This window comes from Salmo trutta, chromosome 11, assembly GCF_901001165.1.
Source record: "Salmo trutta chromosome 11, fSalTru1.1, whole genome shotgun sequence".
Classification (NCBI taxonomy): domain Eukaryota; kingdom Metazoa; phylum Chordata; class Actinopteri; order Salmoniformes; family Salmonidae; genus Salmo; species Salmo trutta.
Window position 1 is genome coordinate 16,450,720 of NC_042967.1, and position 18,154 is coordinate 16,468,873.

The window sequence follows — 18,154 nt, forward strand, 5'->3', positions numbered from 1 at the left end:
TTTCCAATCTACATAACTTTATTGATTTTGTCACACTTGCAAACACATTTGACCTGTACATGCAGTCGAACACAATCATAACTGAGTATCAACCATCATGTTGACTGTTAAGCCTACTTTCTGAAGTGAACCCTATTAGCACATAATACTGCAGCTGTGAATCCATATAAAAATAAATGCTAGGTTAACATGAAGTGTTTTGAAGATAGTTTTAGATGATCCCGTCACATGAGACAGATCGATGAAGCCCTCAGTGGAAGTCTTTCTTAACGTAACAAGGCATTTTATTGAATAGAAAGGATATGAGCCATGAATCCACTATTCCCTCACCTAATAATTAGGAGCAAAGAGCCACGAATCTATCAACAATGTAGTTTGACCTTGTTTCAGAGCAACAAAAAGTGGATAACGTAGTATGGTGAAGTTGGCCCTAGTCACTGGTCTTCGGTCAGTTTAGCATTTCCTCCACTAAATGGTTAGGATTGGAGAAGCTGATCCTAGATATGTACCTAAACGAAACTTCACCCCAGAGCCGGATAAACAGGCTTGAGGCTTTATCAACGGAAGTGGCAGTTGCTTTTGATTGAATGTCCTGTTCCAAATATACTCTGTGCAAAAGTCTTGTTGGTCATAGACCTACATGTACAGACCATACCGGCTACAAACAATCCAGAAGACATTACCAGACATACTTTAATGCGTAATTACATTCTAAAATGTATCTACAGTATGAAAACATGGCTGAAATGAACAGTATACAAACAGTGAAATATATATATATATCTAGAGAGAGAGAAATGTTTAACCCCTATTTTAGCAGGGATCTTTTAGGTGACCAGAGTCAGGACACCTATTTAACATCCCATCTGAAAGACGGCACCCTACACAGAGAAATTTCCCCAATCACTGGCCTGGGGCATTGGGACCTTTTTTTTCTCTTTTTTTTTTGACCAGAAGAAAGAATGCCTCCTATTCTGCCTCCTATTCACCCTCCAACCCCACTTCCAGCAGCATCTGGTCTCCCATCGATGAACAACCAGGAACAACCCTGCTGAGCTTCAGAGGCAAGCCACCAGTGGGATGCAGAATGGTATGCTTCTGGCAAACGATGTAATGTTACTCAAATGTGTTGTGAAATCCTGGCAAATGTACAGTACTGAAAACATGCATATCAGGCACTTCCTTGTGATTCACTGATGAGGAATCAAGAGAGATGAATCCATTGTTGGTATTGGTGGCTGGTGTGTTGCAAGTCATTCTCTGATATACAGGGGTGGAGAGGGGCTTTTCGTTGGTTCTCAGTGTTGCTTTGGTAGCATTATTGAGGATTGGGCTGTTGTCTGAAAGAAACCAAACACAGAAACAATAAATAGTAGCAGAGGTACTAACAAAAACAGTTTAGAAAATATACATATTGCAATCTGTTAGTAAAACAAACTAATACGTTAGTTTTGAGTGTTTGCATCACGAAGCATGCCATACTGGAATTTCTGTTTAGCGCGTCTAATTGCAGTCACCATCTCACTGACTGAAGTGTCATCGAGGATGAATAAGGAAGCGAGGGTAAGCCTAGGGGCCTTCACATTATGGCTCATTGGGTTCAGAGCCAGGTGTCCTGAGGGAAATCACCTTGAACACCAGACCTGGGTTCAAATAGCATTTATTTCTTATCACTTTTGGGACTATTCCATTAGTTCTATAATCAGGATTCAGTAGGTTCTGAGCTTGACGTCCTAAAATACATCCCCTTTAAATACAGACCAGAACCCTGACATGGAGGCATCAGGACAGCTCATTTTATCACCCCATAACTATCCAATGTGGATGCAGGCTGTCTCAGCAGTGAGTAACTCGGTAAGAATGAGTAACTGGGAGAATAAGCAGTCAGTAACTCAGTGAGAATGTGCTTACTGAGCGCTTGACCTAGTAGAAAGACACTGAACAGCACCAGCTCTCCTACATAGCCATATGGTTGTACGTTGCTGTGTTGACTTGGTGAGGTTGATGAGCAGGGCAAAATATTCAGTAAGATGGGAAAAAAATAAAGCACTTAATTGCCTGAGGATAAATACAGTTTCTATTCAAACCCCCCTATAGAGATGAACCTGGGCACATTACAATGGTAAATCTTACCTTCAGAGCCTTTATGGTGTGGGTCCAGTCCTCCTGGGTGCAGATCAGGGGGATAGCAGTGAGCAGGATACTGCTGGCCTTGTTGGCATTCTCCTTCATAGTCTTCAGGACGTTGTCGACGCAGACCTGGGACAACCAGGAAATACATTTAATGAATACGTTTTTTTTTGTGGGATTGAGGTGCTGATCTCTGTAAAGTCTAGACACCTTCTGAATATGGAGAAAGATGGCGACTGACAGCCTTAAACACCTGCAAGACCAAAGGAGGTGCCTCACAATGTGAGGCACTGTTAAAAAAAAAAGTGTTATGTTTTTAATAAATGAGTACATTTCTTCTTGTCAATATCCGGGCTGCTACACCATTTTTTTCCTCTTTCATTTTAAGAAGAGTAATAGTAGCTCCTGAGTGGTGCAGTGGTTTAAGACACGGCATCTCTGTGCAAGAGGCTTCACTGCAGTACCTGGTTCGAATCCAAGCTGCGTTACATCCAGCCGTGATTGGGAGTCCCATAGGGCAGCGCACAACTGGCCCAGTGTTGTCTGGGTTTGGCCGTCCTTGTAAATAATAACTTAATTGCCTAGTTAAATAAAGGGTTAATATATATATCAAATATACACATACAAACCCGGACGACACTGGGCCTAATATATATATATATATATATATATTAGGCCCAGTATATTATATATATATATATATATATATAAATAAAAACGCCCTCCTGAACACACACACACACACACCTCTTGCTTGTTGTGTAATTACTCCATGATATTATCGCCCATTTCTATTGCTGGTGAAAATTCACACCTCAGTAATCTGACAGAGTCATCGTGACAGATCGTAGTGCCACGCCTGGACAGTCACAGAGCCGGTTGGACACGTTATGACCTGCAGCTACTGTCAACATTACTTTCACTTTCCTTTCTTACCCGTCTCGTGATTGTCTCCGGCAACCGCATTCGAACGTCAACTTCATTTTGAACTTGAGCGCAAATAAAATATATTTTTGTTCAACCCAAGCCTCAGTTGAAATATTGTGAGGTACAAAATAAACACATCTGTGAATTAAAGCTCCTCTCTTTTGCCCAGTTCACACAGACATCCTACACTGTACTGTAGCCTACAGGTTCAGTTTGAGTGCGCAATGAGCATGGTTCAATAGCAGGCATTTATTTCATACTACGTTTCCCATGCGTTTTAGGATTTACACCTTGCAGGGTGTAAAACGGGGTGCTCTGAAAGCTAGGCCCATCCTCTGTAAACATTGGCAGCTAGCCCATCACACCTGTACTCCTTACAGCATGGTATAGCTAACAGCTCAAGTAAAAGAGTATGAAAATCACTAAAGATAATCTAATGGTCTGTTAAACCCTTGCTTGTTGTGTAATTACCTACCTGTGTCCTCCATGACATTACCGCCTAGTCATCAGTGGTAGTGACAACACATGACAATAACTGAAACACATTAGGGAGTGGTATCCATCTCTCGGTCAGAGAGTGCACTACTTTAGACCAAGCAAGGGCTGCATCAAGATGTGATACATATTGCTACTTACAGTAAGTTATGATAGAAACCCATTATAATACATACGGCTATAAAGCCATTATAACCATGTTGATCTTATCCTATGGAGAGGTAATGCAGGTTAAGGCAATCCTTTTCACTATTAACAGCATTTAGATTGGCGCAAAACATGTAAAGAATTTGATCTAATCATACATGTATTATTGGCTACATTGGAGATAATTACTATGATGAATTCAGAGAAATTGTTCCTACACTCACTGTCGACTAGGCTAAATGCCATGCAGCTCCAGACAGCATGCCGTTTATAACACGATACAGTTGGGATGTGCCACCCAAGACTGTATGTTACCATGGTACTCCTCAAGGGACATTCACTTCCACAACCTTTTAATGACATGTTGATGCACTACAACATGAGACAAGGTTACTTTGTGAAATGTAGCACAGTGACCATAACATGTGACCAGCAAAAACATGTTGTTGTTGTGTGCCCTAATGAACACACCCCTGAACTGAGGGTCTGTTTCGTTGTGATCTCTCAGGCCTTGTGGACAACTGTATACCGGTGACTCAACCTCAGCTGGCAGGACTCACACCGGAGGCTGGCAGGCTCACAGCGGAGGCTGGCAGGCTCACAGCGAGGGAGGGCGGGAGCCAGGGAGGGAGGGCGTAGATAGGGCGGAAGGATGTGGCGAGAGGGTGTGCAACAGGAGGGGGAAGGAGGGGGAGGGGTGGCCAGGAGGTCAGCTGCAGGAACTAGGAAGGGGAAGTCGGGTAAGGGCACGGAAGCCGAGCCTCCCCCACACATAATTTATCAACTGGATAGTGGGTGGCAGCCAGTCACTCGGAAGCTGTTGTGTGTGTGCGTGTGTGTGTGCATGAGGTACTTCAGAGTGATATAATAATCAGGCGGAAGAATTGGAAACGTAAACAGTTGCCTGTAAAACGCTGACGAGGAGGAAATTTATACCAGACAAAATGTCATTGTGCATTTTCAAATCCCGAAAAAATACTATTTGCATTTGTTTTGCTACAGCTTTGTGACAAAGGCATGTGACTATTTAGTTATTAACTTGATAGACACATTTTGAATTCCTGCTTTGCTTATGTACGAATATAAATGCATTTAAATCAGATTGAGTTGACTTCTAGGTCAGTGTGACAGCTGGAGTACACGTTGGGTGCCGTTTTAGAAACGGAACGGTCACGTCAGCCCTCATGTCACGGACGTTTTAGACACACTACCAAACAATGGCTCTTACTGATGGGGAAGTGACTAACTACACACATAGGATATTAAGAAAAAAAGGCTAGTTCTCAAAATTCAGGGAGAAATCGTTCTATGAAAAGTGTTCATGGAATTCACAAACGGTGACCTCTAACCTACATTTGATTTGACTCTTTCTAAATACCACGTGAGGCAAAATGTCATGTCACCTTGTCAAGAATGTGGTGGGAAAGACGGGAGCCCTGAGAAATTGAAACAAGGAAAGCAGTAACTGTTTTACGATGGTAAAAATAAAAATCTCTGACGCATTTCAGTTCTTAGCCACTAATTTGTTGCCTAATATTGCAGTTGGAAATGTCCAACTGCTGTGAAAGCAGATGTAAGACATATGACCAAGTAACAAGACAATTGACCACATGCAGTACATGAATGCGTCATCTCAGTGAAACGGGTCCATTGCATAACAATTTTCCAGATAACCTGCGTTGTGGTGGAAATGAAAATTGAGGACATTCCAAAACATCTCTCCTCGAAACAGTTACAGAACCTCACACACACACTTGTGTAAAAGCTTCTTCCCTGTGGCCTGGGTTGCTGACAAGCGGCTGCACGCCACTGTCGGCGTTGGGCGTCGATGCGTATCCATCCCACTGCGTGTTTGACACTCTCCTCCTGTCTTCCCTGTCCTCTCATACTAACTTTCCTATCAATAAAATATTTATTGGAATAAAGTCTCCAAGCACTCAGGATCAATGCACACATTTCATTGAATAAGGCTAAGCTTTCGGTCGCAAGACCTTCATCAGAGCATACAATCAATAAAAAATACGATGGGGAGGGAATTTCCACACAAAACAAAACTCACAGCCTCCTCATGCTCCTTCCAGCAGTCGTAGTCGGTGGCCATGGCGATGCTGGCGTAGCAAAGGCCCGCCTCCTTGGCGAGGACCACCTCGGGCACGCTGGTCATGTTAATAACGTCGGCCCCCCACTGGCGGAACATCAGGCTCTCGGCGCGCGAGGAGAAGCGAGGGCCCTCGATGGTGAGCACCGTACCCTGCGGGTGGCACTTCACCCCCAGGCCGCGCGCCACCTCCAGCAGCACCTGGGCATGGGGAGGGAGAGGCGTGACGGCATTTTCTAGGACAGAGCGGTCAGTGTTTCTGTCAACGCCCATGTTTTTGTGTTTTATGAACACTTAGAAAGAAGGAAATAACTAACTATGCAAAGCCTCACTACACACCAAACACAGCAACAAAAAGTTCCAATGCACAGGTGGCTAGTAGCACCTTACATTGGGAAGGACAGGCTCATAGTAATGGCTGGAACGGAATAAATGGAACAGTATCAAACATCAAACACAGTTTCCATGGTTTCCAGGTATTTGATACCATTCCATTTATTCCGTTCCAGCCATTTATGAGTCGTACTCCCCTCACGAGCATCCTGTATTCCAATGACATAACATTCAGTCACTCCCCAGCAGGCAACACCCGCCACTACAACATTTACATTGTTGATTTGGAACCAGGCCACAGACACCGGTCTAGGTGCTAGTGGTTGAATTGGAACGGGGCCGTGGACACTGACCTCCCTGGTCCGGGTGCAGAAGGGCTCAGCCATGGGGATGTGAGACACGCCTGGAGGACTGGTGGGCCGCCCGTCGTACAGCGTCTGGGCCCTCTTTGTCGTCCTGGGAGGGAGGGAGGACACACAGGAAATGACAGGTCAGTGACAAGGGTTGGGTTCAGCAACTCTGTTACCATGGCTCGTCTGACTCAGGGGCAAAACAAGAACAACGTACCTGCTGGCAGTTATTCTGGTGATAAAAATGAGAACTTCTCTCTTCCGTTTAACACTTTACTTCGTGTCTGACATTTTAGTTTCCTCGCAGTGCACAAAATACTTTATCAAATACATTCTAAGATACTATAGACAGACTACATTCTTACAGGGTGGGCCCAGAGTGACTAAATTCTACGGCAAATGTTGGTATTCATCTCTCTTTCAAGGTTTGAGTTGTGCAATGTGGCAAAAACGCTGTCTGAATGTGAAAGGCCTTCATCCTGTCACTGTAGCGAAAACAAAGTGATTCTAATCCACAAGTAGTCATCATCACAATGACTAATACATGCTGAATGATCAGGGTCTTTTAATAACATGCCGGTGCTTTGCAACAGCTGGCCCTCACAATACAAATGACAAACAGATCCCCATAGAAACTGAGAATAAAGTATTTCATGGCTGGATACATTGAAACGAGCCAAACTGTTTAGCAATGTGGACTAAATCTGGAAATTACTGCATGGAATCCCCCCAAAACCCTTAAGAGGAGGAGGCTAGTTATTAACCCTTTACACTTGCACCCGTATACAGTTTGAAAATTGCAGATTTGGACACTGATAAATGCCTAAATTAGATCAGAGTGGCTATACAAGTAACATGCTATAAAATGGCATCGGAGCTCAGCACTGTATGGGTTTGACTGACACGCGACAATAAGTTGTCCCCATACCTCCTGCTAATTGGGAAACTTTTGCAAAATGTTTTGTTGTCTTGAGTGAGGGAAACGGTGTAGATAAGAGGACTCAATGTATTTTGAAAGATGAGACGTTGAGGATTATAATAAATACCGCTTTGATGTCATACAAGCAATCCAAACACCCATCCAAATGTGCACTTCACATGTCCATATTATACAAATCAAGTCATCTACAGTGTCAACGTTTATGACCACAATGTTTGATGTACAGTTGTAAGATCCTATTTTATAACTTAGCTAACCACGTTGGCAATAGAACAGCTTTTAAATGATGGCCACCTGTCCCAGATGCGATTTATAAACGGGCCGTTTTCTGATTGCGTAAACAGTAATTGTGTGATGGCGGGGATGCAGGGCTGAGTTCAAAACAAGTGTGCTTGCTCTAGTTCCTCAACAGCACAGCTAGAAGAGCTCAAAAGACTTGTCATAAAGTGCATTGAAATTACATATGAACTGTGTACACTTTGGAAAGGTGTGTGGCCACTTGGAGAAACCAGTTAGGCCGCTCACTCAAACTCTTGTCATTTTTTTTTGTCTTATGTTGCACCTACCCCACATTTTCCAGGAATATTCTTATGTTACTGAATGTATCCAGAATATGATCAGATTTCGTTATCAACAAATGTGGCGAAAAGTACAGTAAATGTAAAATGCACGTAACATCAACAGTGTAATGTTTGGATTCAGTCTCGTGTCAGGAGAACTGTTGTCCTCAACTTTGGTCTAATCATTTCCCCATAATCTTTCAACTGTTTCATTTCAATTGCTACCATGGTTATGCATTTCATACTTCAAGGGGTGGTGAGGATGGGCTGAGCCAGCATTTAACATTTGTCGCCATGCCGACAGGCAGCTGCCCTCCAGATTCCAGAGCTGTAGCGCTGAGTCAGGGTTCCACCCAGGCCACATGCCAGTTCTACATGCCCCTCCCTCACACACACACACACTCTCTCTCTCTCTCTCTACCCAGTCTCTGCTCAAATGAGCAAGCCCAGAAACCGGCTACTGCGAGGTGCTACCCCGGGCCCTGAAGCTACCTACCGCCTAAACGTTACACTGAGAAAAGGCAAGCTTAGAAAGACAACTCCTTCTCCTCATGTTACTAGGAAATATTTAGACTGTAGGGACACTGACAGGAGGAACACGTATTTAGACTGTACGGACACTGACAGGAGGAACACGTATTTAGACTGTACGGACACTGACAGGAGGAACACAGATTTGGGCTATTTGGACACTGACAGGAGGAACACATATTTAGACTGTACGGACGCTGACAGGAGGAACACATTTAGACTGTACGGGCAGTGACAGGAGGAACACATTTAGACTGTACGGACGCTGACAGGAGGAACACACATTTAGACTGTACGGACACTGACAGGAGGAACACATTTAGACTGTACGGACGCTGAGAGGAGGAACACACATTTAGACTGTACGGACGCTGACAGGAGGAACACATATTTAGACTGTACGGACACTGACAGGAGGAACACATATTTAGACTGTACGGACACTGACAGGAGGAACACATATTTAGACTGTACGGACGCTGACAGGAGGAACACATATTTAGACTGTACGGACGCTGACAGGAGGAACACATATTTAGACTGTACGGACGCTGACACGAGCCAATGAGTCATTTGGTCACACCAGTAAATGGAGATGGCCTGGGACATTTCTTACTGAGGCTTGAAGTTACACAACACAGACAATGACCCATTTCTGCTTTGGGTGTCACAGTGTTAGCTCAGTGAAGCTCTGCCAACAGGTCTCTCCAGTGTCCACATCATCAACAGTGTAAATCAGCTGTTACAGAGAACATTGAGAGAAGAACCGGTATATCGTAGTCAGAGTGAGTGCGCATGAGCCGACTACTAAACGGTGAGGTTTGTTTACCAAACAGAGTGACCTTACATTCCAGAAATGCTGAGACAGCATAGCATTCCAAGACCATTCTATACAGGAAATGTGTAGTGACCCACCCCTCCCTCCCTCCCCACCCAACTAAAACGTAGAATATTCCAGAAATGCCACGTTTGAGAAATAACCTACTGTTGTCAATGTCAACAAGACTCCCGAGGAGAAACATTGGCTACTGTCAGTTAAAGCAGAGAAACTATTAGGCTACGTATTGTATCGCTCACTCATTGTAGTTTGGAAAATATACCTCGTCTTAGCACTACACATCAGCTGTCCAGTACCACATGCTGTAATGTGGTGCAAAGCGAGAGGGAGAGAGAGAACTGGGGAGACCAGAGACTGTCTTTGAGGCTTGGTGATCTGTTAATGCTCACAGCAGACCGGCGGAGCAGAGAAACCCTAGCTAACCTAGACAGGCCAACAGTGTTTGGAACAGGAGCAGGGGGCAAAACAAATAAAAACTCACTGACTAAGATAATCATCAAGTAAACCCTTCAGAAATATGCCGGATGGGTCACATGCTTCGCAGCGGGACAAGACTGAACAAGTCCTAACATGTTAGTTCCCCATTCTGCCCAACAGAGACTGCCCCTGCTTGTTGTAACAGTAGGCTATCAATAGACAACACATATGGGTGGATTGGAGGTGATGACGAATAGCTTCTCTGAGAGCCGCACAGAGGAAGTGGAGTCAATGTCAGATGTCAGGCACAGAGGATGTGGAGTCAATGTCAGGTGTCAATCCCGAGGGAGGGGTGCAGAAATGATCAGTTACTTCTCATTCAAGGCACTACGTTTTGACTTACCGGACAACGGACAGAGCTTGGAGACAAAGCTGTATGTGTGCAACGCACTCTCAATCAACAAGTCTGCCTCAAACACATTCTCAATTTACGGTCCATTGCATAGAATTCTACTGACAATTCAATTCAATGCAGCAACGCACCCTCAGCACAATGAGAGGAGTTATGTTCCACCCTGATAGAATAATGGGTAGAGTTGTGTGTGGTAACTTGGAATCTAGAGATGGGGGGGGGGGGAAATAGGTGAGCATGCATTATTTCTTACATTTATTCAGTATTTCTTTGCTAAGACAAACACATTGGATAATCGTCCTAAAAAATACCATCCAATCAAAACAATGAACGCTTGTGCTCTTTAGAAAGAATAGTCTATCTGGAAATGTTGCTTCCCAAAACAGATGTGATGGCCATCAGTTGTAGCACTGATAAAACGTGCTGAATTTGAAGTTGTTTGGTGCCCAGTTCTCTCTACTAGTAATAGAGTTCTGAAATCCTGGTTGGAGCTTCCCTTGAACCAGGAGGGAACAAGCACGGAGGGAATTCTTCAACTGGGAATCATCCCACAGACTTCTGACAAACTTACTGAGAACTTGCTGCGTCTAATTTCGGTTTCATTATTAATGAAACTGAGAACGGCCAGAGTGGATACACTTGTGAATGGTGTGTTGATTCCTAGGTGTGGTGTAGGCCTACTTATGTACAGTAACAAGATGCTAATCAGCTTTGCTGACTGTTGGGACCCTGCTGTTGCCTGTCCGGGCCTAGAGCTGAAATGATATATCTGGACAGTTTACTAAATAATGCTGCTCAACTGAAGGCCGTCCAGAGGTCCATCCTAACCGTGGGAAACATGATTCGCGCTGAAGTATTAAAACGACCTGTTACTGAAATGTATTCCCATAGACTGACAAAGGTGATGACATTCAAAACTGAACAGTCCTGATGGTTTTACTCCCTGTGATCCCCTCACTGCATCCTTATTCAGATGAGATCAAATACCTTCCACCTAGGTCTATTTCTCTTGAGTTCATCGCTTTCACTCAAACACAGCTGAACCTTATACACAGCTATGACATGGAGGATAGACCCACTGAACTTCCGGTATGTCACAATTCACACCCTAAGCACATTCCACAACGCTTCTGGTAATACAAGCACTTCCTACAAAAAGGTATCAAACAGCCAGTCAACAGAACAACCTCATCAGATCCTAGGTCTCAGTTCACTCAAAACCTCTCACTGTCCTCCTCATTCACAAGAAACTAGAAAACCACATATTGAAAAAAAAAAAAACGGAAACCCCCGTTTCAAACCAGCAGCCCTTAAAACAAGTCCTGTCGGTTCTTTAAAAAAACAAAAAAAAGTGTTGGTTTCCTCTCAGGACGCAGCTCTAGCCACAACGTGACACACGTGGCAGCTGTACTCCGCCACACAGACAAGTCCCGGGCCCTCAGTGGAGAGTCCGTTTCAGAGCGTCAACATTCCACCAATCATGAGACACAATCCCTTTCCTTCTCTTATTGGTTCTTTTAGTGAATGAGGAAATGAGACAGATGAACAGTGGGTGGCCGTGGGATGATAGTTGAGTCGTTGACTATCAGAAATACCAGTCAGAGAATGTGGTCTTCAGAGATGAGTAATGTGAGCCTGGATGCCACCATCTGTTTCTGTTTGACACCGTTGCCTTGCCCCAGGCTGGAATACTGTACACACACACACTCAGCATCAGTCACTGTTTGGAAGGGAAAAAATAATGGACAACTTGCAAGTTCTTGTGAATGTTATCAGTTGAGATAGATGTCGCACTGTCTGAACTTAAACAGAAGAAAGATGAAGAAATCCTTGTCTGAGCCGGACCGGCCCATTTCACGGATGGTGACTTTGGAATAATTCTTCAAATAACTGAGATTCTCTTGATGACTTCTCATTCCTACTGTAATTCTACCCCCATGGCTTTACAAACATTGTTTGCCATGACACATGTACCGTTCTATTTATACTCCATCAGGTATGTAGTAGGTAGAAACCTAAACCATATCTAGACTTATCAATTGATAGCCTATCTGTAAATGCTATGTTTGACTTTTACTCCATATCTATACTGAACAAAAATATAAAACGCAACATGCAACAATTTCAAAGATTTTACTGAGTTACAGTTCATAAGGGAATCAGTCAATTGATATAAATTCATTAGGCCCTAATCTATGGATTTCACATGACTGGGCAGGGGTGCAGCCATGAGTGGGCCTTGGAGGGAATAGGCCCACCCACTTGGCAGCCAGGCCCAGCGTGGGCTGGTGTGGTTACATGTGGTCTGCGTTTGTGAGGCCGGTTGGACGTACTGCCAAATTCTCTAAAACGAAGTTGGAAGCAGCTTATGGTAGAGAAACTACCATTCGATTCTCTGGCAACAGCTCTGGTGGATATTCCTGCAGATTATCTTGGCTAAGGAGAACAGGAATGTAACCAAATTTGTGCGCAAAATTTGAGAGGAATAAGCTTTTTGTTGCGTAGGGACAATTTGATTTTTTATTTCAGCTCATGAAACATGGGACCAACACTTTATATGTTGCGTTTATATTTTTGTTCAGTGTACATAACAGTACATATACCAGGGAAGCATTGGATTTGGACTCACTCAATAGACAACTGAACTAACCACTGGCAACCCCCATGTCCAACAGACTGCTTCATTCTCATTTCAATCATGGATTCAACCTTCGGTGGGTCCTGGATTCCAGGCCTAGGAAACTCTGGCACTCACCTGTCTATGAACTGGTCGATGATGACGATGTCTCCTGGTTGGATCTCTTCCCGGAGGGAACCACAGGCCGTGGTGGCCAGGAGATGTGTGCAGCCCTCCTCTCGCAACGCCCAGACGTTCGCCTGGTAGTTGACGTCGGTTGGCATGATGGTGTGCTGTCTGCCATGCCTAGGGACCAGTATAATGGAGAGTGTGAATAGTTTTCAGTGTTTACCGAAGGACAGTGAAAAGGCTGAAAATGAATCTCTAAATCGACTCCTATAGCACTTAATCCCCTAGGAAACTTTGTAAGTCGCTCTGGATAAGAGCGTCTGCTAAATGACGTAAATGTAAATTCTGTATCTCTGAAAGGATTTGTATGTGTAGGCTAAGCAATACTTTTACAAACTCCATTTATAAAAAGGGCAAGCTGTTTTTTTTTTATCATTCTAAGTACACCTATCTGATTATTAGACATCTACATAAGTTAGAGGGCTAGTGGTGGATTTGGTATTGGGGGAATGTTTAGCCTATCAGGTGTTGGAGAAGAGAGTCATGTCAAATATGTTTTACGATTGCAACGCACAGCCACTAGATGGCGCAAATGCATAAGAAACAGGTGGAGTTCATCTGGTTCAGTACACCTCGGATCGCTCTACGGGTGAATCTCAATTGCGTACTCTCTCCTCACCTCATCCTCCTCCAATGGGTTTTGAGAAGGAGGCGAGGAGAGAGGACACAAAGAGAATGCAATTGAGATTCTCTAATTCATTCCACTGCTTACCTTGCAAGGAGCACACATTCAACATTTTTGATCTTCCCCATTATAAGGGCATCTGAAGGCTGGTTGGGTTGCCAGGGGGAAAAGAGAAGAGATGCATTAGGTAGAATCTAAGGCACAGCTTTCAGCTGGTAAAAAATATTGGTATTACACTGGAACGCAGAGATTGGTGTTGCCTAATAAACCAGACTGTTATACCAATTATTGCTATCCACCTCATTTTCAAAATGTTGCTATGGACACAGCCAAACAACGGAAGCGATGGATTCCACTTCCTCTTTACTTCCCTACGGCAGCACGCCGGTGGCAAACTTGACAGACTCAATTATTTTAAGGAGTCAATTTATTGGAGTATAAAAGTCAAGTAAACAATTCTAAGTTTAAAGATGCACTATGAGGAAATCACACCGCCATTTCCTGGTTGCTAAAATTCTAATAAATTTGCCTAATTTTAGTTTGTGGCAAAACAAGCCATGTATAGTGTAGAGAATCATTGTAGCATCTAAACCCTGTGAAATATGTTTTCCATAATCCTACCGGTTATCTGTGCGGTTGGTCCTTCAGCTGGTCAAAATGTTATAACTGGCTACTGCCGTTGAAAGTTCAAACCCCTGGCACATGCGCAAAACCATGTAAACACCTGCAAGACTTTGGTTAACATACATGCATGAGCAAACATCTTGATTGCCGCACACATTGTCTGAGACCCCCGTTTTGAAGTCTGTTTATGAATACTTTCCAGTGGTACGCTTACAGGAACATAAATCCCTCTGCTTTCATATCACATCAAAATGATTTCACAAATGGAAAATATACACTTACTGTAGACCGTTTTAACCGCCATTTCAATCCCAGGCTGTGTCACAGCCAGTGAGCCCCATTGGGAGGCGCACAGTTGTCCCAGCGCCATCCGGGTTAGGGAAGGGTTTGGCCGGGGGGCTTTCCTTGGCTCACATTTAGATGGCGTATTTAGCTGTTTTTGCTTCCAGGGCTAATTCACCCTTTAAACAGAACATGTATGTCAGGGACCATCAACGAGATCAAGCCGCGGGCCAATTTTTTTCTTTAGCGGATGGCCAGGGGGCCAGAACATAACGCGGCAGGTAGCCTAGCGGTTAAGCGCGTTGGACCAGTAACCGAAAGGTTGTTGTTTGAAATCCCAAGCCAGCAAGGTTGAAAAATGTGCCGTTCTGCCCTTGAGCAAGGCAGTTAACCCCAAACAACAAAAATTCCATTCAGTTGTGCAACTGACTCCTGCATCTCCTTCCACTTTAAGTACAGATCATTTGTAGACTGCAAATTGACAGCAAGAAGCCCAAACATATAATATTTGATTACAACATAATTTCAAACCTTTTTATTGTTGCTCAGAGCATAACATTACTAATGAATTACTAATGAATTTCTAATTTAGCCCAAGGGCTAAATTCGGCCTGCCAGTTGGGGAACCCTGACAAGGTCCTTGGCCCATGGAGTAATGTTTGGCTCCTTTCGTCCAATATTAGGCTAGTAATGGCTATGCTGTACACAATGGAAAGCATTGCCACATTCAGGACTAAGATTGGTGGCGCTTGTCATTTTAAAGCTGCAATATGTAATTGTTGTGCTACCCAACCAAATTCACATATAAATGGATCTGTCATTCTCATTGAAAGCAAGTGTAAGAAGCGGTACATCCATTCTATTTCTATGCTTCCCGGGTTTACATTTCGTTTGAGTCTTTTACTTCGGCGTTGCACACCAGTTTCAAAACAGCTGAAAATAAATGTTTGGTTATGGAAAATATATTTCACAGCGGTTTGAATGGTACAATGATTCTCAACATTATACATGCTAGTTTTGTCACACTGAAATTAGGAGAACTATTTGAATTTTAGCAACTAGAAAATGGCGGCGATTTCGGTATCGTGCATCATTCAAAGGTGCACATGATTGTTTGTTCATAGCAGAGACAGCCTGCCTACCACATAGGATATTTAGAATTTGAACTTACCTTTCCATAAGGTGTGTCTACATATTTCTCGGTCCTTCCCTCCAATATGTCTGGGTCATCAAGGCCAGAGCCTCCAATGATTCCAATCTAGCAAGAATATACATGTCATTAATCACACTCTTGACTATGACCTGTCACATACATTAATAGCTAGGTAGGTGCATTGGAGTGGAGTAATGCCAATGACCATTCTACAGTAGCCATCTATGGTGAAATAGGTGATACAGTTTGACTGCGAGCGGATGCCTACTAGCATGTTAGCTAGCTGCTAGTACACTGAATAGTTCTGCAAGCTGTAAAGTTTATACGTGATACAGTTTGACTGCTGGCGGATGCCTACTAGCATGATGTTAGCTAGCTGCTAGTGCACTGAATAGTTCTGCAAACTGTAAAGTTTATACTTGAGACATTTGAGTTTAACGTTGTCCATGTAGATATAGCTAGCTAGCGAACTAGCTATATCCTGGGTAGCTAATAGCTAGCATAATGTGACACGTGTATAAGGCTGTAGAATTGTAACATTCTAGCTAGTGCATAATGTCACGAGAAGTCAAAAAAATTCAACAAGAGAACGTTATTACCTTAATTTGCATGCTTGCTGACATATCTTCTCGATAATTTTTTTATTTTATCTGAGATTAGCTGGCTAAATTACTATATCTTGCAACTGCTGCCTTCACTTCCTCCTATGTCATACGATGATTTGTACAGTACGTGTACTTAAGCGTACCGTTAGTCTCTCGTATCAGAACAATACTCTCACTCAAACAATGTCGGGAAACTTTTAGAGGCTAATTTGTTATGGATTGTAGACTTTGAGATTCATTATAATTAACCCATAAAACAAACTTTATTTGTACCATTGGGGCAATTATTAAGTTAACGCCAATTATTTCTATAAACACTAGATGACTGTTAGGGGCCGCTGTGTTGAAACCATCCGCACTCCCCCACGGTTGTAAAAAAAAATATTTTGGAAGCACAGGAATGGATTCATTATGTGCAAGGGAAAGCGGGATACCTAGTCAGATGTACAACTGAACGCAATCAACTGAAACGTTTCTTCCAAATTTAACCCAACCCCTCTAAATCAGAGAGGTGCGGGGTGCATTAATCAACATCCACGTCATCCACGCCCGGGGAACAGTAACTATTAATGCCTACATTCGTTTTTTGTATTACAGACACCTTATATTATGCGAGTTAAACATAAAAATAAAACATGACAAAATATATAAGAACATTTTCCTTAAAGTATAATTTTTGAGATTGCCAATGTTACTGGCCCCACTACAACAACAAACGTATTAAATACGTGTAATTTTGTCCATGAAACATTTAATTGAATACTGTAGAATGGAGGGCTATGGAGGGCTGCTCCTACTGGTGAGAGCCAATATGGCCGACCGGTGGCTTCAAAGCCTCTCAATGGCCAACACATAACATTAGCAATCCAGAGTTTATACACATAATTGGTTAACATGCACATGGCAGCTGGGACAGATGGAATACCAGGGCGCATTTTCAGAGCATGCTCAGACCAGCTGGCATGTTTCAAGCGGACCACCATTGTCCCTGTTCCTGAGAGCTCAAAGGCAGCCTTCCTAAACAACTATCACCCCGTAGCACTCACATCTGTAAACATGAAATGCTTTGAAAGGCTAGTAATGGTGAATGTCAACACCATCATCCCAGACACTCTGGACCCACTCCAATTCGCATACCGCCCCAACAGATCCACAGATGATGCAATCTCTATTGCACTCTACACTGCTCTCTCCCACCTGGACAAGAGGAATACCTATGTGAGTGCTGTTCATTGACTACAGCTCAGCATTCATAGTCCACTCAAGCTCGGGACCCTGGGACTGAATACCTCCCTCTACAACTGGATCCTGAACTTTCTGACGGACCACCCCCAGGTGGTGAGGGTAGGCAACAACTAGAGGTCGACCGATTATGATTTTTCAACGCCGATACCGATAATTGGAGGACCAAAAAGAGCCAATACCGATTAATCGGCATTTTTTTTTTTTTTTTTGTAATAATGACAATTACAACAATACTGAATGAACACTTATTTTAACTTAATATAATACATAAATACTATCAATTTAGCCTCAAATAAATAATGAAACATGTTCAATTTGGTTTAAATAATGCAAAAACAAAGTGTTGGAGAAGAAAGTAAAAGTGCAATATGTGCCATGTAAAAAAGCTAACGTTTAAGTTCCTTGCTCAGAACATGAGAACATATGAAAGCTGGTGGTTCCTTTTAACATGAGTCTTCAATATTACCAGGTAAGAAGTTTTAGGTTGTAGTTATTATAGGAATTATAGGACTATTTCTCTCTATACGATTTGTATTTCATAAACCTTTGACTATTGGATGTTCTTATAGGCACTTTAGTATTGCCAGTGTAACAGTATAGCTTCCGTCCCTCTCCTCACTCCTACCTGGGCTCAAA

General features: G+C 43.1%; 1 protein-coding gene across 3 annotated transcripts in view; it reads right to left on the reverse strand.

Moving 5' to 3' along the window:
* LOC115202316 (S-methyl-5'-thioadenosine phosphorylase) overlaps positions 1-18,154 on the reverse strand; it is a 26,120-nt gene continuing 7,966 nt past the window's right edge. Inside the window, exons 1-9 of one of the 3 annotated variants that reach the window (XM_029766396.1) lie at positions 16,268-16,597; positions 15,687-15,773; positions 13,697-13,755; positions 12,934-13,101; positions 6,484-6,586; positions 5,759-5,998; positions 2,341-2,383; positions 2,134-2,259; positions 1-1,340 (exon numbers count right to left, since the gene is read on the reverse strand). In XM_029766396.1, coding sequence (XP_029622256.1) covers positions 1,117-1,340; positions 2,134-2,259; positions 2,341-2,383; positions 5,759-5,998; positions 6,484-6,586; positions 12,934-13,101; positions 13,697-13,755; positions 15,687-15,773; positions 16,268-16,291 — 1,074 coding nt within the window. In that variant the 5' untranslated portion in view covers positions 16,292-16,597 and the 3' untranslated portion in view covers positions 1-1,116. Of the gene's footprint in view, positions 1,341-2,133; positions 2,260-2,340; positions 2,384-5,758; positions 5,999-6,483; positions 6,587-12,933; positions 13,102-13,696; positions 13,756-15,686; positions 15,774-16,267; positions 16,598-18,154 lie in introns of those variants that run through there. The other 2 variants (XM_029766395.1, XM_029766397.1) reach the window with 2 other exon arrangements.